The sequence below is a fragment of the Citrus sinensis genome, chromosome 2, assembly GCF_022201045.2.
Source record: "Citrus sinensis cultivar Valencia sweet orange chromosome 2, DVS_A1.0, whole genome shotgun sequence".
Lineage (NCBI taxonomy): Eukaryota > Viridiplantae > Streptophyta > Magnoliopsida > Sapindales > Rutaceae > Citrus > Citrus sinensis.
This window is the reverse complement of record NC_068557.1, coordinates 24761555-24785205: the sequence shown is the minus strand read 5'-3', so window position 1 is coordinate 24785205 and position 23651 is coordinate 24761555. Positions and strand designations below refer to the sequence as shown.

The 23651-nt window shown below is 39.6% G+C and overlaps 2 protein-coding genes across 5 annotated transcripts; one reads left to right on the top strand and one right to left on the bottom strand.

Annotated features, from left to right (window-relative positions):
• Positions 1-13171: 13171 nt before the first annotated feature.
• LOC102624490 (heavy metal-associated isoprenylated plant protein 37) lies at positions 13172-15897 on the top strand. The gene is made up of 4 exons (XM_006494986.4): positions 13172-13520; positions 13619-13701; positions 13863-13938; positions 14593-15897. Exons 2-4 carry the CDS (start codon positions 13663-13665, stop codon positions 15672-15674), a joined length of 1197 nt encoding a protein of 398 aa, XP_006495049.1. The 5' UTR covers positions 13172-13520; positions 13619-13662; the 3' UTR covers positions 15675-15897.
• LOC102624015 (actin-interacting protein 1-1) lies at positions 15886-21679 on the bottom strand. Of its 4 annotated transcripts, none has more exons than XR_003063441.2 (8): positions 21001-21679; positions 20425-20586; positions 20012-20198; positions 19397-19822; positions 18655-19062; positions 18167-18460; positions 16737-17115; positions 15886-16250 (listed from the first exon to the last, which is right to left on the bottom strand). XR_003063441.2 is itself a non-coding variant. In XM_006494983.4 (7 exons), the coding sequence occupies exons 1-6, from the start codon at positions 21396-21398 to the stop codon at positions 18203-18205; spliced, it is 1839 nt and encodes a 612-aa protein (XP_006495046.1). In that variant the 5' UTR covers positions 21399-21679; the 3' UTR covers positions 16513-17115; positions 18167-18202. The 4 variants fall into 4 exon arrangements, 2 of the variants coding, with proteins under 2 accessions (XP_006495046.1, XP_052291267.1); XR_008052463.1 differs by lacking the exon at positions 15886-16250 and having other exon boundaries at positions 16513-16982; positions 17049-17115; XM_006494983.4 differs by lacking the exon at positions 15886-16250 and having other exon boundaries at positions 16513-17115.
• Positions 21680-23651: the final 1972 nt, after the last annotated feature.

Below are 23651 nucleotides of genomic sequence, written 5' to 3'. Positions count from 1 at the left end.
GACGAGCCTTTGCATGCCTTGGGAATCTTCTTCAAACGATTTGGATTCTGCTGCCTTTTCGTGGCCGAGCAGATCCTGGCATGCTTGGCTTCTGTCTCGCCATAAGACAGGCTCTGAGACTTGGCGAGCCTTTGCATGCCTTAGGATTTTTTTTCGGTTTCAAGCGAATGAAATTCGTCGACGTTACATTAATGGCAGGATTTGACTTACATGAAATTGTTCGGACATAAAACATAAAAATAAAAGATAAACAGCATGAGCAGAAATTGCTTTAAAATGTGAGCAAGTCTTACTGGAAGTATTTTCGGAGGTGTGCTGCGTTCCATGGGCGTTTCACTTCGTGGCCGTCCGCGCGAACCAGCTTGTAAGCTCCGGGCCCCGCTATCTGCTTGACTCTATACGGCCCTTCCCAATTCGGTCCCAGCACTCCTTGAGTCGAATCTTTGGTGCTCTGATTCACTCTTCTCAGTACCCAGTCTCCGACCCTGAATTGCCGTATGTTCACCTTCTGGTTATAATACCGAGCAACCCTCTGTTGGTAAGTGACTGATCGCTCGGCTGCTTGTTCCCTCCTCTCCATTAGCAGATCAAGATTCAAACATATCTGCTCGTCGTTCTCCTGTTCATTGAAATGATCTGTCCGGTGTGTGGTCGTTCCTACCTCAGCCGGCACGACCGCTTCATGTCCGAAAGCCAAAGCGAACGGTGTCTCCCCCGTTGCGGTTTTGTGGGTTGTTCTGTATGCCCATAGCACACCTGACAGCTCGTCAACCCACGCACCCTTTTTTGCTCCGAGCCTGGTTTTCAGAAGCCTCTTGACTGTCTTGTTGGCTGCTTCTACTTGTCCATTCGATTGAGGGTGAGCAGGCGAGCAATACTTCAGCTCTATCCCGAGGTTCTGGCAGAAATCCCTGAAGCTGTGATTATCGAACTGCCTGCCATTATCCGTTACCAAGGCATATGGGATCCCGTATCGACAGACCAGGTTTCTCCACACGAAGTCTGTTGTTTTCTTCTCTGTGATCCTGCTAAGGGCTTCTACCTCTATCCACTTCGTGAAGTAATCTATAGCGACTATTGCATGTGTTGCTGCTCCTCGTCCCTTTGGCAATGGGCCGATCAGATCAATTCCCCATTGAGCGAATGGCCAAGGGGAGGCCATGGAGGTGAGCTTCTCTGGTGGTTGGTTAGAGAAATTTGCAAAACTCTGGCAGCTTGCACAGCTCCTGGTCTTCCTTTGCGCATCCTGGTGCATCGTCGACCAGAAATATCCCTGCCTTAGAACCTTGTGGGCCAGGGACCTCCCGCCAGAATGATTTCCGCAAATTCCTTCATGTACTTCCCTCAGCACGTAATCCGCGTCGTCATCGTCCAAACACCGAAGGAACGGTAATGTATATCCTCGCCGATACAATACCCCATCGATCATCGTGTATCTCGAGGCCTGAGCTCTAATCTTCCGAGCCCGTAGCTTATCTGGTGGTAAGACCCCGTCTCTAAGGTATGAAACTATCGGGTCCCTCCACGAGCTTTTTTGTTCTATCCGCAACACCCCCAAATTTTGCTCGATACTCGGGCGAGACTTCACTTCTAGGGGGACCGACTTTGGCATTTTTGGGTCGGCTACGGCTGCCATCCTAGCCAAAATGTCTGCTCGACTATTCTGCTCCCTGGGGATTTGTATCACCTCCACTGCTTCGAACTTCCCCATCATCTGCCTGACTATCCTTAGGTACTGTTCCATCTTCTCCTCTCTTGGTTGGAATCTTTCACTGACATGATTCGCAACCAGCTGGGAATCGGTTCTGATCTTAACTCTGTCCGCTTTCACGGCCCTAGCCAATTCCAGCCCTGCTATCAAGGCTTCATATTCTGCCTGGTTATTTGTGGCTGCAAATTCCAACTTTACAGCATAAGAGATCTCCTCCCCCTCTGGGCCTTCCAGGACAATCCCTGCTCCTGAACCCCGCTCTCCTGATGACCCATCCACAGATATCTGCCATACTTGAGTTTCGTCGTTGCCTATATCTGCATCTTGCTGATCCAAGCATACTTCGGGCTCCGCGAACTCAGCTACGAAATCGGCCATTGCCTGGGCCTTTATCGCCGCGCGGGGTTTATAGTCTATGTCGAATTCGCTCAGCTCTACAGTCCATTTGACGAGCCGACCAGAGGCATCTGGCTTGTGCAGAATTTGACGCAATGGCTGGTTGGTTATTACCGAGACCGGGAATGCTTGAAAGTACGGCCTCAACTTCCGAGCAGCAACCACAAGGGCCAGTGCCCATTTCTCCATCGTTGGGTATCTGGTCTCAGCGTCGAGCAGGGCCTTGCTGGTGTAGTATATCGGATACTGAATTCCTTCTTCCTCTCTCACTAGAACGGAACTGGCGGCCCGATCAGATACCGCCAAATACAGATTCAACTTGTCCCCATCGCTCGGTGTGGACAGTAGCGGAGCTTGCTGCAAGTAATGCTTCAAGTTCCGGAAGGCTTCCTCGCATTCTGGGGTCCATTCCGTTTTCTTTCCCCTCCTTATCACTTGAAAGAATGGCTGACACTTATCTGTAGCCTTGGATATGAATCTGCTCAACGCCGCCAACCTCCCCGTGAGGCTCTGCATCTCCTTCAGGTTTCGAGGAGACGTCATTTGCACAATCGCCTGGATCTTCTCGGGATTTGCTTCAATCCCCCTATGGCTCACCATGAATCCCAGGAATTTCCCTGACTCGACCCCAAAAGCACACTTCTCCGGGTTGAGCTTCATCTTATACTTCCTCAAAAGCTCGAACGTCTCCTCGAGATGTCTGACATGTTCCTTCGGGATTTTGAACTTGGTGATCATGTCGTCCACGTACACCTCCATGGTTTTCCCGATCAAGGGCTTAAAGACTTTATTCACCAGCCTTTGATAGGTGGCCCCAGCATTCTTGAGACCGAATGGCATCACCCTGTAACAGAACAGACCTTGGTTAGTGATGAAAGCCGTGCTCTCCTCATCCGGCTCGTACATGGGGATCTGGTTGTATCCCGAGAATGCGTCCATGAAGCTAAGCAGACCATGTCCAGCCGTTGAATCTACTAGCTGATCGATCTTTGGTAAAGGGAAGCTGTCTTTTGGGCACGCCTTATTGAGGTCTGTGAAATCCACACACATCCTCCACTTGCCGTTTGCCTTCTTTACCAACACCACATTTGATATCCACTCTGGGTAATTGACTTCCCGAATGAACCCTGCTCTCAGAAGCTTCTCCACCTCATCATTTACAGCCTCGTACCTCTCCTGGTTGAAGCACCTCCTCTTCTGCCTTACTGCCCGAGTACCTTTCTTTATTGTCAGCCTATGACATGCTACCTCTGGGTCAATCCCTGGCATGTCCTCATGTGTCCAGGCAAACACGTCGGCATGAGCCTGTAAGCATTTCACCAACTCCTGCTTTTGCTCTCCCTCAAGTCTCGACCCGATTCTGATCGTCTTTCTCGGGTTCTCTGGTCCCATGCTTACTGTTTCCAGATCCTCTACGGGTTCTTGTCTGCCAGTCTTGTTTTCCACTCGGGTATCGAGGGATGTTATCTGCATCGCCTCCCTTGCTGCCGAGGAGTAGCAGCCTCTTGCGATCCTCTGGTCTCCTCGTACCACTCCGACTACCCCATTCACCCGGTACTTCAGAGCCAGATAATGGTTGGACAGCACCGCTTTGCTCATCCTTAAAAATGGCCGACCTAGGATCATCTGGTAAGGACCTTCCTCGTCCACTACGACGAAGTCCAGTATCATTGTTCTTTCTGTCGGGGGGCTCCCGATTGTGATAGGCAGTTCGACCACGCCCAGAGGGACCAGCTTCCCTCCTCCGAACCCCTTCAAGGAGGTGTTGGTGTATTCCAACTTCCGGTCGGCTATTCCCATCTCTTCCAAAGTTGATTTAAATAGCACATCAACTGAGCTCCCCGTATCAACCAGTATCCGGTCAAACTTCTTGCTAGCGATCGTAGCCTTGATGACTAAAGCGTCCTCGTGGGGGTATAGAATCCCTTCCTCATCCTCATCCGTCCACATGATTGGCACTTGCCTGACCCTTGCTCGTTTGGCTGCTGGGGTGTTGAAGAGTATCTCTTTACTGGTCATGGCGTATCTGGCATAATTTTTTCTCGATCTGTTCGAATCTCCGGCCAACGTTGGGCCCCCAGCTATCACCCTCGCTGCGGGCGGCTCGCGTCTCAAGATTCCATCACTCTGCTCCCCTTCATCCGTTGTGGCCACCATCGGGAAAGTCCCATCCATAAACTCGTCCAGGTACCGATTTCTCACCAAATCTTCGACCTGGGTCTTGAGATCTCTACACTCTGCTGTGGTATGGCCATGGGTGCCATGGAACTTACAATAACGTCCTCTATCCCTCCTGTTGGGTAGCTTTGTTATTGGTGTAGGGAGGTGCAGCAGCCCTCGACCCTTTATGGCCTCGTACACCTCATCCAGGGGCATCTTCAAGGGAGTGTACCGCCCATAGTCCTGGTTCTGGTCGACCAGATGCACGGCTCTTTCTCTGTTTGCCCCACTGTGGGTTGGGGGCGGTGGGAGTGCTTCTGGTCTGCTCGTCCTGCTACCGTGGGAATGTTGATGAAGATCGCCGGATGCCGAATCATGTCTTCTCCAAGGCTCCCTAGCTGGGGAACGAGGAGGTGGCGCCCTGCTGCGCTGATACTGTGGCGGCCTCTGATGAGGCTGGTAAGCAATTACCCTACCTCCTGCTCCACTACCGGAGATCTGGTGGTCCCTCCTCCTGATCGGCCCATTAGTTGGTAATGCTTTCTTCTCTTTCCTCCCTAACCCTTCCAACTGGTCTGTCTTGATCCGTGCAGCCTTCTCCTCCTCAATCTCGATGTCTCTTTTAGCCTGTTCGTATGCGGCTGCATACGTTTGAATAGCTGGGCTTCTCAAATTGTACCACAGCCTTCCTATCTTCACCCCTTCTTTCAGTCCCATTAACGCCTGAGGGTGGTTGAAGGCTCCCAAGTCGAGAACAGCCCGATGAAACCTCTTGATGAATTCCCGAAGGGTTTCTTGCTCCCCCTGTTTCATGCTCTTCAGCTCCATCATGTCATCTTCCGGTGACATTGCCCCACTAAACTGCTCTGCGAATTCCTGGCACATCTGCTCGAAGGTTTTTATGCTGCCCCGAGGAAGTTTCCTGTACCATTCTCGTGCACGTCCCTCAAGGGATAGTGGGAACACCCTGCACCTTTGGGATGGAGATAATCCCTGTACCCCCGTTATGTCGTTGAAGCGCTCTATGTGCATCAGCGGGTCAGTTCTTCCCGAGTATCTGAGGTCGGGGAGGCGGAAATCTCTCGGAATAACTGCCCTCATGTTCTCTGCTGCGAGCGGTGATTCCCCGTCCAGCATTATCCTCCAACCAGGGGCTCTGTTCCTCCCTTGCATGTCGTCAATTATTTGCGCTAGCCTTCGCACTTCCTCCTCCAGCTGTCCTGCGCGACCAGGGTCGCGCGCTGCAGCTTGATCCCGCTCTCGCTCTACATCATGTAAGTGTTGCCTCAGTTCTGTTTCCTCCGCATCCACCACCCCGTCGCCCCCGTCACAAGTCTGTCTTACCGGGGACTGCTCTCTTTCTCTATGAAATTCTCCCCGCAGAGGTACGTTACCTCTCTCACCACCAAATCTCCCAGCGGTTTGACTTCTCTCCGCACTATCGGTACCTGGTGCCGCTCCACCGCCTCTCACCCTTCCCTCTTGGGTTACCCTTCGCTCGTTCCGCAGCTCATGCAGGATGGTTGTCAAGGTTTCCATCTGCTTTTCCATTCGCTCCATCCGGTCGAACATGACTTTTTCCCGTGCTTCGCTGATTACCTCCCTCAGCGTCACGGAATCGTTAAGCCTTATGTCACCCCCTTGTGCGCTACTTCCTCCTATCTCCATTGCCTTTCGCTTACTCCACCCCTCTTCTTGCTACCGACAGAAGCTTTTTGCTCTGGATCCCCACAGACGGCGCCAAAATGTTGATGCGAGATTCCGGTTCTCCTCGTTCTACGATCAGGATCTCTGCTCGATCAACTTCGTCACGACCAGGAGGTCTCCTCGCCAGGCTTCTTCTCCAGAGGTCCCTGCGTACACAGATAAGTCAGAGTACGCCGGTTGTTTTCCCGGCGCAAACCCTCCGACGCTCAAGTCAGATATGAAGGTTCGGGAAAAGCTTGCCACAGGTCTTATGGCGTTTCTTGTGGTTTTCTCCCCTTTTCTCAAGAATGCCAACCCTTTTACCTTCGTTGGCTACCTTTTTATAGGCTTCCTCTGAATCTCAGTCTTCCGCTCTTTTCGAGACGGTATGGGACTCCAACTGCTGCGTTATGGGCAAAACATGGGATCTAGCGTGTTACGCCACGGTTCAGGGGAAAGCGTGGCTGCCATGGCTCTGTGAGACCTTGCGTGTTACGCCACGGTTCTGGGGAAAGTGTGGCTGTCATGGCTCTGTGAGATCTTGCGTGTTACGTCGCGGTTCTGGGGAAAGCGTGGCTGTTGTGCCTAGATTCTCGTGCCGGAGAGCACGTCTTGCCAACTGCCGTCGACCGGGTCTCCTCGCCTCTCGATCTCTAGCCGGAGTGGCCTTATGCCTTTTATAGGAATTGGCCTCGCGGACGACAACATCGTGGACGAGCAGGATGTTCCTGCTCCTGTTCTTCCACGCGCCAGGCTTTAACGGAACACACCGGTTCGCAGAACTCCGCCATCAGATATCTGCTCGTCATTCCTGGTCCCTTCGACGCATTTGTCCCAAACAGTATCCCTCCCAAACAACTTTATATAATTAAGTAAGTTACATAATTCTTCGACAAATTTTTATGAAAATTTAAATAATAAAATTATGTTATTTTTATAATTATTAGATTTTTATCAGAAGATTGTGGAAGAGTTTTATACCATTATACCTTAAGTAATTAAGTAAGCTAACAACATTCTATTTTCAATTGTCTCTTTCGTCTTTCAAGACAATATAAAATTACAACTTCTGTGTCCATTCTTTGTGAGTTTCAAAACTGCGAGTCTGTCACTAAAGCCCCTTTCTTTTATGCTTCATTCATTTGCTACCTGTAGCCTTTAAGCTGTAGTGGGTTAAAAAGTAGTTCATACACGTCAACTTCTACCCCGCAAAATACTGAACATTTATTCACCTGGGAGTTGGGAGTTGGATAATTTCTTCTACACATTTTTCTTACTTTTTGCAAGTCTTCAACCAACCATATAATTTTTACTTTTTAACATTTTTTCACCCTACCTAGCAAAAGTTACAGTTTCGTAAGAATTTCAAAAATCTTACCAACAGAGACCATCAATGGACATCAATAGATAGTTCATAGTGGGGCTACGCTTGGATCAAATAATTAATGAATTAACGTTACAAAGGCAGAGTGGACCATGTCTTTGGCATCTATCAAATTGTCATATACATTCTCAAAGATGGTAAAGTTTGGCATGCAATTATAAAGTGCACTTTCTTCCAAGACCATGCAAGTCGTAGTGGAGTAGCTGTTGCTGTTCACAGCATGCTTCTTAAAAACTTCATGCTGCTCGGTCAAAACTCAAAAGCCACCCTATTTTTTCTGTCCCCTCTCTTTTATGCCTATTGGGTTTCCTCGTTTTATAGCACCTAATTAAAATGACATATAACATGTGAAAGTTATTATATTTGTACCACATATATCATCTATTGTGGACTTTCTAACTTTAGTTTGTCTTATTATTTTAATATCAGATTATATTGTAAATGGGCAATGAATAAATTGCTGGAATTAGACTGAGTGATGATTTTTTCCTATTACCTTATTCATTTACCCTATATAAAACACTAAACTTGAGCATTTTGACATTTCGTATACAAAAGTGGTAAGCAGAACGCCTTCTGATGACACTACTTACATATCACAGTCCAAAGACCAATAAGGCAACTACTGTGTTTTTGTGTGACGATATCAGTATCCAAAGAAGATCAAAGATGGGACCCAGATAAAAAGAGTGTAGATCATATATCATAACTCCATCGCATGGGATCCAAAATATGTGGAACCCATGACACATCTTGATGAAGATCTTACTTACTATTTCACATTAAGATTGTATCATACCCTCTTTTAGTTTTCCTCAGAAGAACCTCTCTTTCGGAAAGAACACCCCAAAAGATAAAGAAAACTTGTGAGAAACTGATCTAACTTCTAACTCCTTAACACGGACAGCCATTAATATTCTATCGTGTAACAGAGTACAAGATTTTATTGTACAGTTCATTAATACACTACCCTGCAACGGAATAGAGGATTCTTGTGCAATCCACTAGTTTTTTTAATATTAACTTATTAATAGTTTAATTTTTAAACCTATATTTTTTCCACAACATAAAACACTTCAAACTACCGCACCTCCTCACTCCTCAGGATGGTATCACACGGGTTTCTCAAAAGGTAAGTGGCAGTTAAAGCAATAATAATGCGAGCCCAATAAATCAGACAGACTTGATTCAGAAGCAAAGGTGAGGGGGAGTACTTAAAGAGAAGATAGAGAAGAGAATTTAAAAGGGCTTTTCTTTATTATTTTTTCAGTAGGGAATGCCTAAGTTACAATCAATGTAACTTACGTTCTTTGTCTTTTTCTTTTTGGCAAATATCATATGAGCCCTCCTAATTCTTTTTATTTTCAATTTTTACAGCTGTGGATGTATTTGTCTTCTTCCATCCCTCCTATCGATTTTTTTATTTTCTCTAAAGTTTTATTTATTTCTTTAAACATTATTAAATGATTATCAAATTCATACAAATCTATAAATTCAGAATAAACTTCTGGTCCTAAATTTATTAATCCTAGTCTTGAATTGTAGGTTTATTGCATGTAATTTAATTATATAATTAAATTAAAGAGAAATTATATAAAAAATATAAAAAATATACATGACAGACTTCAAAATTAACATGCAATAGCTTTCAGAATTACCGTTAAAATCATTCCTAAGAATTAATTCTGATTAAAGGGCATTATCAACATATACTCTGATTAATAGATACCATTTGATATTTTAATTTACCATTTTAATTCAATTAATGTAGTTTCCATAAAATTCAAGGGTGCCAATAGATATTTCACTTCTTGAATGTATGTTCCGTTACACGTAACCTAGGTTTGGCCATTTGATAATCGTATGTTATTATTTAAAAAAATAATAAGAACATTGGAAAGAATGAAAAATAGATGTATAATTGATAAAAGAAGGCAAATACATCCATAAACATAAAGACTACAAGGACTCGTGTGAAATTCGCCAGAAGAAAAAAGACAAAAAACGTAAGTTACGCTTAACGTAACTTAGAGGCACCCTTTTCAGTAATATTACTTCGGACAGAATGCAGATTGTTGCAGGCGTTAGGGAGCAAGTAATGATGGAACCTAACACAGCCAACACAGGCTATATATTAAAACCCTAGTAGGGAACTTTTCTTTTTCTTGTTTTTTTGGGTTAGAGCATTTGTGTGATTGCGTGATGTTTGCTTTTGCCTGCCTCTGGCTCCTGGCTTCTGAAAAAGTAATAAACAAAGACTAAGCCTAAATACGCGAGGACCAAAACTCAAAAAAGCAAGCAAGCAACGAAACAAGAAACAACAATCCCCCATACAAGTTTTGTTTGGGAATTGTGAACAAAAGAAAGTGTTTAAAAAGTCGACTTTTTCTCCTTTGCTTTTGGTCTTTTCTAGTTTAATCTCACATTCAGCTTGCAGACTTTTCAGAATCATCAAGAATGGTGAAATTGTGTTTAAGAAGTTGTTGAATTTTCTCTCCTTTGCATGGTTGAGTCCTTTAAGTTTGGTTTAATTTTATCGGAAGGATATTTTTTACTCTGGCCGGTGGAACTCCATGTCTCCATCGTCATCAATACCGAGTTGTTAAGAGGGTAAAGTGCAGAACCCAATAAGAATCTTGTATGGGCCATGCATGTAATAGACACAGGCAAACATTGCGCAGAGTATCAAATGTCCAAATTCTTGGCAGAAAGCAGCTTTTGCAAGAAGCATTTATTGGAAATAAGTGATTATTTTGGTAAGGATTTTAGAATTTTCAATAAATGAACTACGTGTTCATTTTTTTAGTTTGTTTATATAATTTAAGATGTTATTAAAACATCCTTAAATAACTAATCGCTTATGAATGGATCATTAATTTTCTAAATACAAAACATTTGAATTTTAGCTTTTCCTAACTCATTTTTATACTCTAAAACATTTATTGGCGATGTCACCTACAAGATAAAAAGTTCATATTAAAAAAATATATCATAATCTATTTAAAAATTTGTAGATTTATATATATATATTTTTAAGTAGAGGGGTGGATAAAGTCAAATTTTTAATTTTTTATTCTCTTACTTCTCTCAAAAATTCAAATTCAATTGGTCAATTAATAAAACTAATTAAATACCACTTGATCAGATCCTAGAAGATATATAAATTTGCAAAGTTAATTATAAGAATTAGTAAAGTGAGGAGTGTAAATGACATAATGATTACAAGCGAATGAAAAAGTTTTAACTCTAATTTTGCTTTCAGTGGACCATCAAACATGGTCTCCAAACTCCAAATTGAAAAAATCAAAATCAAAATCCTAGATGCATGTTTGTACTCTCACGGGGATATAAACCGATAAGGTATTCAATGAATGGGCAGAAAATGAAATAATGAGGGAGCATGAAGAAATAATACTAATTCAAAGGGTGTAAATGAAAAATGACTTCAACCGAAGAAAAAACTTTTCCTCGTAACTGAGACCCGAATTGTCGTGCACACACCAGTGGACCCACGAGTCACGGGGACATCGTCAGATACGTGATATAATAATAATATCGTGTTACGTTACGTTACGTTATTAGCAATTTATCATGACCATTAATTTATCACGGGAAGCACAACTTAGCAAAATGGTCTTAACTGGGCCAGGCCCACATGATTAATTGTATTAATTGACCGGTTATTTGATCAGCCTCCATCCAATGCGTTTAAAATTTGTGATTTAAAACTAATTTTCGAAGCTGTGACGTGATTTCGCAAATTTGAATTGTGCAATTTTTTTTTATATCATCTTCTTTCTTCTTTTTAATTCTTATATCATCATATTATTTTACATTTATTTTTTAATATTAATCAATTGTAAAGTGAGAAGAAATGAATTTTATGATAAGACTATAGTTATGTTGGAGCAGATCTATAGTGAAATACGATTTCAGCCACACACGCAAAGTGATAAATAGTAAAAAATTCATTATAATTTTGATCGTGTGGTTATGAAATGGTGTTTTATCGTATAATAACTCCAACATAACCAAACCCTTACGATAAAAATTCATTATAAATGTCATGATTTCATTGAACGGATTTCAAAGTAATTATCAAGATTTTCTCTTAAGATCAGAAAATATTGGATTAATCCCATAGAGAGAGAAATTTTATGATACATTTATGTCAACCTATAATACTTAAAAGTCATTATTTGATTACTTTTACAATTTTTTTGTCATCGTCACGTTTGAATCACTCGCAAGAAATGTTGAAGTTACTTGTAGGTTGTAATTAGATTACTTATAAGTGATCAATTGGACTTCATCAGTACTTCGTATAGACATAGGATCGTGGAAATCTGAATATTTGACCAAACATTTCCAATATATTCTAATCAATTAAACATATTCAATGAGTAAGATTTAATGGATTGTGGTTCTTCTCATGATATTATTTAGTTAATATATAACTTCAGTGCTAATCACTAAATATCACAAAAATTTACGATGTGTGCAAGCGTGGGAACTAGTACTCACCAAATCATCTTCGGGTAATTTTTAAAAACCTCTCCTACGGTTTGGGTTTGTTGCAAGTAGATGACGAGAATTAATTTATTTGTAAAAAACCCTCTACCGTCAGTTAATTTTAACATTGACCGTTAGTTGACCGTGCAAAGACAATATTACCCTTAACAATAGTTTATAAACGAAAATAACTAAAAAAAACCAAAATTATTGGCGCGAAAAGCACAAACCCTATTTTTTAACAATTTTATCCTTGTCAATTCCAAAAATTTACAATATCATAAGTAAAGATTATGACTATTTCATTTTTAAATTTTTAATTTTATCTTTCTTGTAGGAATTTTAAGAAAATATCAATAATTTAAAGAGGATTTTTTAATTTTTTAATTTTATCTTTTTTATAGGAACTTTAAGAAAATATCAATAATTTAAAGATGGTAAAATAGCTAATAATTTTGGTTTTTTTTTAGTTATTTTCGTTTATAAACTATTGTTAAGGGTAATATTGTCTTTGCACGGTCAACTAACGGTCAATGTTAAAATTAACTGACGGTAGGGGGTTTTTTATAAATAAATCAATTCTCGCCATCTACTTGCAACAAGTCCAAACCTCAGGGGAGGTTTTTAAAAATTACCCAATCATCTTCCCATGTTTAATATATTAATGATGCATCTACAAATAATTTTGTACAAGAAATGTTATACAAAGAAATGTGGCATATTATTATTGGTTGAATAAAAAAATATGATAAAACCCAAATGATTAATTTTTATTATATTTTTCATGTCAATTTATGCAACATTATTTGCACAATCATTTGTGGCTTTATGATGTTAATAATTAAACTGGGTTAGGATTATTTTTTGAGTAAAAATACACATAGATGATTGATAGTTAATAAATAAAAAAATAAAAAAATTAAATTATATATATATATTATTATTTAAAAATATATGATATAAGATCTTTAAAGATTGGTAAGAGTTTAAATAAAAAGAGAATCTTTATCCATTTGAACTAATTGACTTGATAAAAAAAAAAAAAAAATTAAACCCGTTATGGATTATGGATTGGTGTCCAACGAACTGCGCAGAGGAAAGTGAAATATTATGATCCCAATCAAACAATATGTTAGAGCGAGAATTAAGACTTAGTTAGACAAGCCCGTTGGGCTCAAGAATCAATGAACTGACTACCATAAGAGAAATAAGTTCGAAGTTTGAAACAACCAATGCACTGCTCGCAAACAAAGCTCAAACACATTAATCAACTTTTTCTCGATTTCAAGAAGTTCAAAAAGAAAAATAAAAAACGCTTTTACTTACTTAACTGTGACAAGCAAAGCAGCAGGGACAGGGATAGAAGTCGGCCTGTCAAGTCGCTGTTCTTCTTTTATCGTTTTTCGGCTCAGTTTTTTAAAGTTAAATCACATCATTTCAGTACTCAGTTAGCCACTAGCTACCACCATTTCTACCTCTCTCTCTCTCTCTCTTTCTTTTTTCAGTTTACTTATATATCCTTCTTCCAACTCTCATTTCTATCATGACTTTTGTCTCTCTTTGCTTCTGCTACTAATGTCAATATAATTTTTATCTCTGAAGCACCAAAGCCCATGTGCATTTCTTTTGTTTGCTTTTTGAACAACAACTACAAGAAGAGATTACAGCAAAGTAAAGAAAGTGGAATCTATTTTCTATTGTTTTAGAGCTAACAAACCCCACTAGCTTTTAGGTGAGTGTTTTAAACTTTTCCTTATTTTGCTTTGTAGGCTTTCGTTCACGGTACAAACAGGTAGCACCCTGAAGTGAAGAAATGACTAAAGAAGAAGACTTTAAGCTTCTCAAGATCCAGGTCTTTCTCTCCTAACCACATTCTCTTTTTATCTTGTTTATTTATTTATTTTTTAAAAGTCTCTTCTTCTTTATTGTAATTCTTTTTGTCCTAGCAAAGTGGATAACGTCTTTTCCTCAAGAATCTTTCTTCATGTTTTTTGTTGTTTGCTTTGTCTGCAGACCTGCGTCCTCAAAGTGAACATCCACTGTGATGGCTGTAAGCAGAAAGTCAAGAAATTGCTTCAGAGAATTGAAGGTGCTCGCTTTCTTATCACTTTCTTTCTTTCTTTCTTTCTTTTTTTTCCCCTCTAAACAAGTGTTGCACTTTTGTTCTTTGTGGGAGACCTATTTGTGGAATGTTTTGCCTGCTTTTTGGTATTTAGTATAATTACTTTTCTGAAGTGGTGTTTGGTTACTGAGAAAATGTATGAAAAATTACTAGGAAATATGGTTCTGCACGATAGAAAAATACCTATTAACTGAACCTAAAACTTTTACCTTGACCTTAGGGAAGTGTGTTTCCCAAGTTGGTTGCTGTACTTTCATGGCCATGGCTTACTACTGGTTGTGTGGTTCTGCCATCATTTCCTGCCACTATTGCCTTGAATCATCTCACTCTCTAGGATTTAGATAATAAGAAAGACGATTTCTCTTTGTGAATTATTTATGTGAAGTATGATGAAATTCATTGATGGTCTGGTTTGACCAATTTTTTCAACCTTAATTCGTAACGAGTACTGGCACCTTTGGAAGTCTTGATAAGTGATAACCCAGAAATTAATGATCTGCTTCTTGTTCGTCACTAGAGGTAATAGGACATAGGTTTGTGGAATGTCCTAAACACGTCTTAATAATTTGTCTTTATGCATGTCTAATTTATTTGCATTTGTATTTGTCTCCTTTGTTACAGGAGTTTACCAAGTAAATATAGATGCAGAGCAGCAGAAAGTGACAGTTTCAGGAAGTGTTGATTCTGCAACATTGATCAAGAAACTGGTTAGAGCAGGGAAGCATGCTGAGCTTTGGTCTCAGAAATCCAACCAAAACCAGAATCAAAAGAACAACTGCATCAAAGATGACAAGAACAACAACAAAGGCCAAAAGCAGGGTTTGATGAAGGGCTTTGAGCCCCTCAAAAACCAGCAGAAGTTCCCCACATTCATCTCTGAGGACGACGATGATTATTTTGATGATGATGAAGAAGACTATGAAGATGAACTGTCGTTTCTCAAAGCAAACCAACTGGGTCAACTTGGTTTACTCAGGCCGCAAGCTGTGGATGCAAATAATGCAAAGAAAGCTGTCGGGGCCATGGCTGCTGCTGCAGCCTCCAACACTAATAATAAAATGAACAACAATGTGGGAAATGGAAATGCCGGAAAGAAAGGGAACCCGAATCAGAATGTGGGAATGAAGGTCATTAATCCTAATGGGATTGATCAGAAAACCATGGAAGCTCTGAAAATGAACAATGTTTTGAATGGTGGAAACATCAATGGTGGTGGTGGTGGTGGTGGGGATGTCAAAAGGGGAAATGATATAAATGCTATGATGAATCTTGCTGGATTTCATGGAAACGGTGCTAATATTCCGTCCGCTGCTACTGCTTTAAGAGGCAGTGCCAATGGCTTGAATGGGTTTCAAGCGGTTCAACCCAACAATGGTTTTCAGAATTCCACTGCAGCAGCAGGATTTCCAAATGGTACAGGTCAATACCCCCCATCAGCCATGCTCATGAACATGAATGGAATGAACCATCCATCACAAATGATGATGAACATGAACATGCAAAACAGGCATGCCATGCAACAACCCCAGATGATGTATCATAGGTCCCCTTTTGTTCCTCCAAACACTGGATACTACTATAATTATAGCCCAGCTCCATACTCCTATCCTGAGCAACCTAATTATAGCGGTGACCACTCTGTAGCATCAGCAACAACCCATATGTTCAGCGACGAGAACACAAGCAGCTGCTCCATAATGTAATGAATAGAAAAATAGATATATGTAAAAGGGAGAGAATGTTGTTTGTTTGACTTGAAAATTCTCTCTCGGTAAAGCAAGTGGCAGTTGCTTTTTGACTGTATTTGGACTAGTGTTGATGTCCTAGTGATTCTCTTATCAGTGTGCTTGTGTAGTTGTTAACATCATGATGTCTTACTTCTTTATCTAATTCCAGCTCTATCTGCTTTGGTTTGTCTTTGCTTGAGGACTGGTTTTGATCTAAGGAATATTATGAACTAATAAGACTTAATAATTAACAACCAGAATTGGAGATTGATATCTAATAACTACATGAATATTAATCTTGGTGTGCGGTTTTTGAATTTGAGGACCATTCCTTGCTCAATTTAAAGGCTCTCCTTTATTATATTCCAAGAGCAGACAAGGTGACCTTGGTCACTGTAGTATGAGCAGACACATGATGACACTTTGTGCAGAGGGTAGGAACAGCTGGGTTGACAATGTATCGAATTTATGTGCACGTTAGGTGGATATGCTCGTGTTATTTCCGTGCATTATTGGTGTAGTTGACAGTGATGCCTGTCACCGACAAGAGGACTGTAAAATAAAATAAACAAACTGTGAGTGGCTCAACTATGGGAAATGAAAATATTGCCAAGCACTGGTGTGGTGATACAGGCATGATGGTATGCACAAAAGTATTTACTAATAAAAAGTAACTTAGGTGCAAAATGAATTGCGATTAGAAAAATCCAACATGGAATTAAGAAAGATGAGGCCTACTACTCACTTTATAAGTCTTAAGATCAATCCGTTTTATATGATTAGAAAGCCATGTGACTTTGCAAAGAGAATAAAATACAAAGCAAACAACATATCTGTAATTGTTACCCAAAGATTAATGTAACACATAAAGCTCATGTAACTGAAAAGAAATTGACAAACAAACTCAGAGGACTAGAGTAATAACCTTGTATAACAGATACACGGAAGTGCTACTATCACAAACATTGAACAAATTTCTTTGTCCAAGGAACCAAAAAAATGTAGACATGCTATACGAGAAGGGAAACACAAAATCACCTTTATCATCTTAAAGTGTCGTTTTATTCTGTTAGTCTGCCAGAGCTTCCTCTGCAGAGGCTTGTGCTCGCAATAGCTTCCCTGGCTGTGATCCTCTGTGCACTCTTGCAGTTTGCTTTTCATATCAAATTAATTGGATTTGGATAAATGTACGTGACAATTGATAAAGAGCAAAGCAAATATTACTAGGATCAATCTCTCCAGATCCATTGGCTGCAAAGCCTGCTATACAAATCAAGTCCCAAGCTGCAGCAAGCAAGCACTATAAGTTTGTGGCAATAATGGATTGGGATTTAAAAACTGCAATATTACCCTCCACAAGTACATGCCACAACTATATGTTTTGACAATGGCATAATTTAAGATGCAACCTTCCTACCTGCAACATGGGAATTATAATAGATCGTTTTAATATACTGAAAGGTATCATAAAAACAAGCTTTTCTTTATGCAAAAAAAAAAAACTTCTGAAATTAAAGTTGCAAAGTTGACCAGGATTTGAGGGTCTATGAGATTTTCTATCTTCTATAGAATAAAATATTGGATTTTGTGACATTTCTACCTCCCCTTTAACAATCCACACATTCAAGTCATTAATTGAATTCATTTATGCAGTATCAATAGGCGATTTGATGGACCAGTCATTGACGTCAATGAAAAAGATGTAACCCTTTACAATTTTACATTTATCTTTGAGCATTTGGCCGACCTATGAATTTTAGTCTTGTGCTTTACCTCCTTATTTTCCAACATCTTACATTATCTGAAAGAAATTACAATTACAAAATTTTTCTCAAGTATAACTGGAAAAGCCATTATTTCAAACATTTCCTTTGGAACAAATAGAGTTCAGTCTAGTTGCTGCATCATGTAAAACAGAATTTTTTACCAATGACGACAAGAGAAACGAACATAGATAATTTTCTTCCTTTGAGTGAACTCTGTAGTTTGTTCATGCACAAATTGGGCAGTGCTCATTTACCAAGTTTCTTTCTCAGTAGTCAGTAACTACCTGCTAACTCAACAATATATCCGACCAAATTCCTAAATGCCCCTAATATGCATGAGCTGCGTTATTAATGCAACTTGTATGCAAAATCATGTAAAACTTGCACATATTAAATGTCATAGGTAAACAACAATAAATAAATAAAATTCCTAGCTTACTGAGAGTCACATAGTCTTTACAACAAAATCCTATCCACAAATTCCTTTCCTTTCCTGCATCAAATTGACTATTATACAAGAATTTTAGATATGAACTTACAATATCGAACAAGCATGACCTTTTGTTTTGTTTTATTTTCTTACTTCTTGTGCTACTATTTCCTTTATGCAATGCCACCTTATATTTTGTGGCATTTCCTTTATGCAATGCCACCGAAGCAATTTCATGAATACTTCATTTACAAAACCTTCCTATCACAAACCTGCATTAGGCATGTAGGAGGCAGTAGTCTTTCCTCTTATTCCGTTGCTAATCTCCACACACGTATACAAGCATCCTCTCCTGAACTCACCACGTTAAAGTCATCCATAAAAGCCACGCCATAGACTCCACCCAAATGAGCATTCTTTATCGTTATGCGACTCGAAGCAGGTTTCCCAATTTCATAAATGATGACACAAGTGTCAATCGAACCAGTAGCCACCATAGTGCTACTGGGAGACCAAGCTAGGCAATTGATGCGAGCAGTGTGAAACAACATGTTATTAAGCTTCACCTGCAAGAAAATAAATATCAGAAACATTTAACAGCTTAAGAAAGGAATGCATGACATTTAAGAGGGAGCCTTAGACTTGATCAGAGACGGTGGTAGACTTTTAGTAACAAACAAGCTGCATAAATCCAACAATGAGAAAGCCTTCTTTTACATCACATGAATTGAAATCCTGTCATTTGAGCCAACTAACTTACCTCTTTGGACACACGGTCCCAAACAATGGCTTCACGATTGCCATCAGCTGAAGCAAACATGGATACATCTGGTGAATATTGTATCACAGTAATTGCACCTCTATGCTTCTCAAGAACCATTTCTTCTGTAAGAGTATTTCCTGAGATGGAATATATGTGCAACTTCCCATTCTGACCACCCACAATGGCTTCACTTCCATCAGGTGCAATTGCACATGCTGTTACAGTAAACCCAAGATCAATCTTTGACATCACTTTCAAACTATCAAGCAGGATAACTCCAGATTCAGTTGAAACCAAAGCCAGTTCAGGGGAACTAAGGGCAAGGCTCAGGTCCAAAGGCTGACTACCAACATCAATATGCTCTGCATCTCCACATTCCCCTTCGCACAGGGGAACTCTCCATACCTGAAAATTCGGTAAAAGTTAATCACTGTCAATTAAGAAAAGTAATGATCAATTATTAATGATGCAAGTTAAGTCAAAACGCACTCGAAAATTTTAATACAAGTGTACAGCACACAAGTCAGAATACATATGATGTTATCTTCTCAACTAGGATTTACTTTTTGAATCAAGGAGTTAATACATGATTGACTCCAATATGCAATGAAAGATAAATGATTGTTATGAGGTTTACTGCAATGAATTCTTTTAGAAGATAAAAACACGAACCCCCTTTATCCTTTTATGTCAACATAAACAAGACTAATAATTAATATATGTTCTCCCCTATAGGCACCTTGTTATCAAACCCAGCTGTAAAAATCACTTCTTCAACTGCTGCTAAACATTTAATCTTAGCATCATATTTCTTCTCTAATTTACTACTGTACCCAACACCTCGGATCCATTTAATGATGACACCGTCATAGCTGCTGGACAGGATTGTCTGTTGGCTGTTTTTAAGAGCAGTTAATGTACTGACATTCTTCACGTGTCCAGAAAATGATAGAGGAGCTTTATCAAGATTGCTTGCGGAAAAAATGCTAATTATCCCACCAAGGGAAACAGTGATGAGATGATCATTCTGCCAAAGGCATCCAACAAGCATGTCCTCCACTGCATTGGATGTGGAACTGGCAAATGTTTTAATTACCCTTCCCCCACTACCATCTTCAAGAATCTCCCAAACTTTGGCAGACTTGTCAGCAGACACAGTGAGAACCTGAGTTTGTTCAATACAAACATTAGAATGTACCCAAACATGTAGCAGGCAAACAACCTTGCAATCATACAACACTGTGGTGTGGGAAAATTTATCAAAAAACCTCAGTCCTGATAAATTAATAAATGCAAATCTCCTTACAAGACATGAACTTTCAAGCAGCCGAATCAAACAAAACACGAAGCTTACCTTTTTACCATCAGGACTCCAACTAACTGCATATATACTGCCATGGTGACCATCTTCTGAGGACAACTCTCCAATCTTTTCCCCACTCTTCCCATCGTATATTAAACCCTTCCTATCTGAGCTTACACTAATTAATTTGCTTCCATCTGGTGAGAATCTAATACAGTTGACAAAGTTTGAGTGCTCCCTGCAGATCCAGCGCAGAAACATTATATGGTAAGAAACATTAAAGAATAACTCTACAAGTGACTCTCTCACTATGTAACATGTACTCATAAGGTCTTTCATTTTAGCCCATTCACAGCTTCACAAAGAATTAGGACCGTAGTTGAGGTTCCATGTCAGGATCTCTTTTGAATTTTGTAAAACCATGAAAGCATTAAAGGAACAACACCAGTTTAAAAGTTAGTAACCTGTGAGACAGCTTGAACTTAAATGGTGGACCTTCATAAAAATTCACCAAGAAATCCTCCCCACATGTGGCGATACGAAATGGCCTTGTTGGTTTAAATTCACAGCTCAGGACACGCCTGGAGTGGCCATCAAAATCCCCCACCGTAGTGCCTGAATCCCACCTACATCAACACGTGAAAATATTGCGTTAATATATAACAATTCCAAGCACTAAAAGCATTTGCACCGAATATTTCTGTTGATGCTTTTTCAGGAATCACTTCATCTAATTCACTAATATCAAGAAAGCGATAGGGTCAATATTTTTAGTAGTTGATGGTGGCAAAATCATTTCACTCCGAAGTGTGAAACTGAAATCCGTCGCTCTGTAATTTTTTTTTTCTTTTTCCCCGTAAGCGATTTTGTCTATTGCAGCCGCAATTTCTCTTAAAACATTTAAAAAAGCAATTCAAATGTTTTTTCTTACCCAAACTTAACTTGTTAAAAAGTGCTTCCCCTTTTTCTTTCTTTTTTTTTCAAGTGTCTGTGCATGTGTTTTTTTCTTAGAAATATTAACAATAATTAACAAAACTCACATAAAGGCGCGAACGAACGACTTTCCCTTGCCATCACCACACGCAACAATCCTCAGCCCATCAGGTGACCACTGTAAATCATCGATCCGACCCGACAAAACCTTAAACTCATTCTTAAGCACGAATCCATTGTGGGTCCCCCAAATCCTAACGGACCCCGACACGTCAGCAGACGCGATCCACTCGCCATTGGGCGAGTAACGGGCCACGGTGACCGGGTACCCGTGCTCCCCGTAGAACTCCACGTGGAGCGGCTTGTCCAAGTAGCGGATCAAAACGGACCGCCCGTTGCAGTAGAGAATGGTGTCTGTTTTCGGATTGCCGGAGATCAGAATTCCGCGGCCGCGCTCGGTGGATGGCGCGCATGCGTAGGTTTCTGAGAGATGTACTTCGGCCATTGTTGAAATTTGTTGATCTTGGGTTTTGGATTTTGAGTTAGCTTTGGTTAGATATGTTAAGAAGAAGGATGAAGCTCTGAATTGGCCGGGAATTGAGGGAGGATTTTTGAACGAGTTGGCGGGCGACCGAAATGGGCTCGGGTCGAGCTGGATTAATAATGGGTTCGACAATTAGGTGCCCTTTTTGTTGTCGGGTCCCAGCGAATGCTATATGCCTAAAGTTTATCACAAGTAGACCCACGCTTTTATCTCAATATACCCCATTTCTAAAGTAACCATCATTTAATTTCTTGATTTTAAGTTCTCAATACACCCACTCTATTTCCATTTTGCCCTTTTTGTTATAATTTTCACACCCGCCAATACAAATAAATCGTTCTTACTTATTTAATCTTTCATTTTATGAGATTAATTTGACTGTTGTTCTTGTTCACAATACAATTCATCTCACCTCCTAATTACAAACAAGGGGAGGAGCCGACACCTCACTCAACTGAGGTACAAGAAATCTTGTAGCACCATAATTAAATTATTTAAAAATTTAGAATTCATAATTATATTATTACACAGAACATTAATTGTCAAGGTTATCAAATGTATTGAACTAATGGGCAATCAAAAGTTAAAAAAAAATAAATAAATAAATAAAAAACTTACTCGTTGATAACCAAGGGTTGCTAATGGTGTTTACCGCGGACTTGAAAAGTTCATGGGCAATCAAGTGCCGAACGTGATATCAAATTTTCACTCATGGGCCACTTAGACTAATTAAGTTTCTATATTATCACTACAGATTTTTCAATTAGTCATTAATTGCCCCATTCAACAAAGTAGGTAATGCCTAAACCAATATATATATATATATATATATATATGAAGGTGCTTTACACTTGGGAGATCCACAAAGGCAGCGCAAGAAGCAAATAAATATATAATCCGGGACAAGATTTGAAAGTGCTTCTTCGCTGATCACCTGAAAAGATGGCATCAATCATAGTTCATGACCTCTAAACAGAGACAGCACCAACAAGCAGAACTGGAAAATTACACTTTGCAATGATGACTGATAATAACTGGATTTGACGGATGGATTTTTTTTTCTTTTTTCTTTTTTTTTTTTAATCCCTTAGTCATTCTCCATCTATGGAATTCGGACAAGAAAAGCAAAGAATTACCGCATTAAATTTTCATTATGGTGAACCGAATTAAAAAAAAAAAAAGAAAAAGAAAAAAAGAAATTGCTGCTTGGTGTTTGAAATGCATTCTGCAAAATTGCAAATATGAAGGTGGAGTACTAATGTTGTCGTGTCGAATCCAATTCTTGCCAAAAATTAAATTAAATTAAAAATTTAAACGAACCAAAATTGGTCCAAAAAATGAAAACAAGGACAGACGGAAGAAACAAAAGTGCTTCTGTGAAGAGTTGATTCCATGCAAAACCTGGGGCCAAAAGATGGTCCCTTTTTTGGAATTTTATTTGATCAAACATGTGGACTCTCTTCACTGATCATGTCGATGTTTTCGGGCAGAAGCCAGAAGCTAGACATGAATATATTCTATCAAATGCTCTTCGTTCTTTTTTTAAATTATTATTATTAACTAAATTTTATGTTTAGGATTTGAAGTATATGGTCCATTTTGTTCACAACAACGGGGAGAAAAAAAAAAAAAAAAGATAAAATGCAATAACAAACAAAATTTTAATTGCTTGCTTGCTTCCATGCTTCCACGGGTTCCGCCCACTGACAACTAATTATTATAAAACAACTAATATTCAATCAATTTTGTAATTTCCATATTAAGTTTACTACGTTTGACTTCAAGAAACGATTAATCCATACATATTTTCAACATAAATTATCAACATTTTTTGGACAGTGTGGATTCGGAGTCAGTTGGTTGTGGTAACTATAACAGCCATAACTGCCCTTCTAGCATTAACATTTTACCAATTATATTTTCTACCTGGGTATGCATTAATTATTGAACTTAATGATAGAATTACCATATCATTTTCTTGATTTGTTTTTTTTTATCCTTCACCTTTTTTTTTAAATTTTAATCCTTGTTTTTATGGGCCAACCTGTAATCTCACTAACATAGTGCTCTTGAACTTAATATATACAATTATAATACATCCAGCAAAAAAATGGCCACCAAATAGGTCGAGAATCATTTGCTTTAACTTACTTTAATTTATGTACTTTCTAGGGAAAGCCATTGAGAAAAGTGGATTTTAAAACTAGAATTATT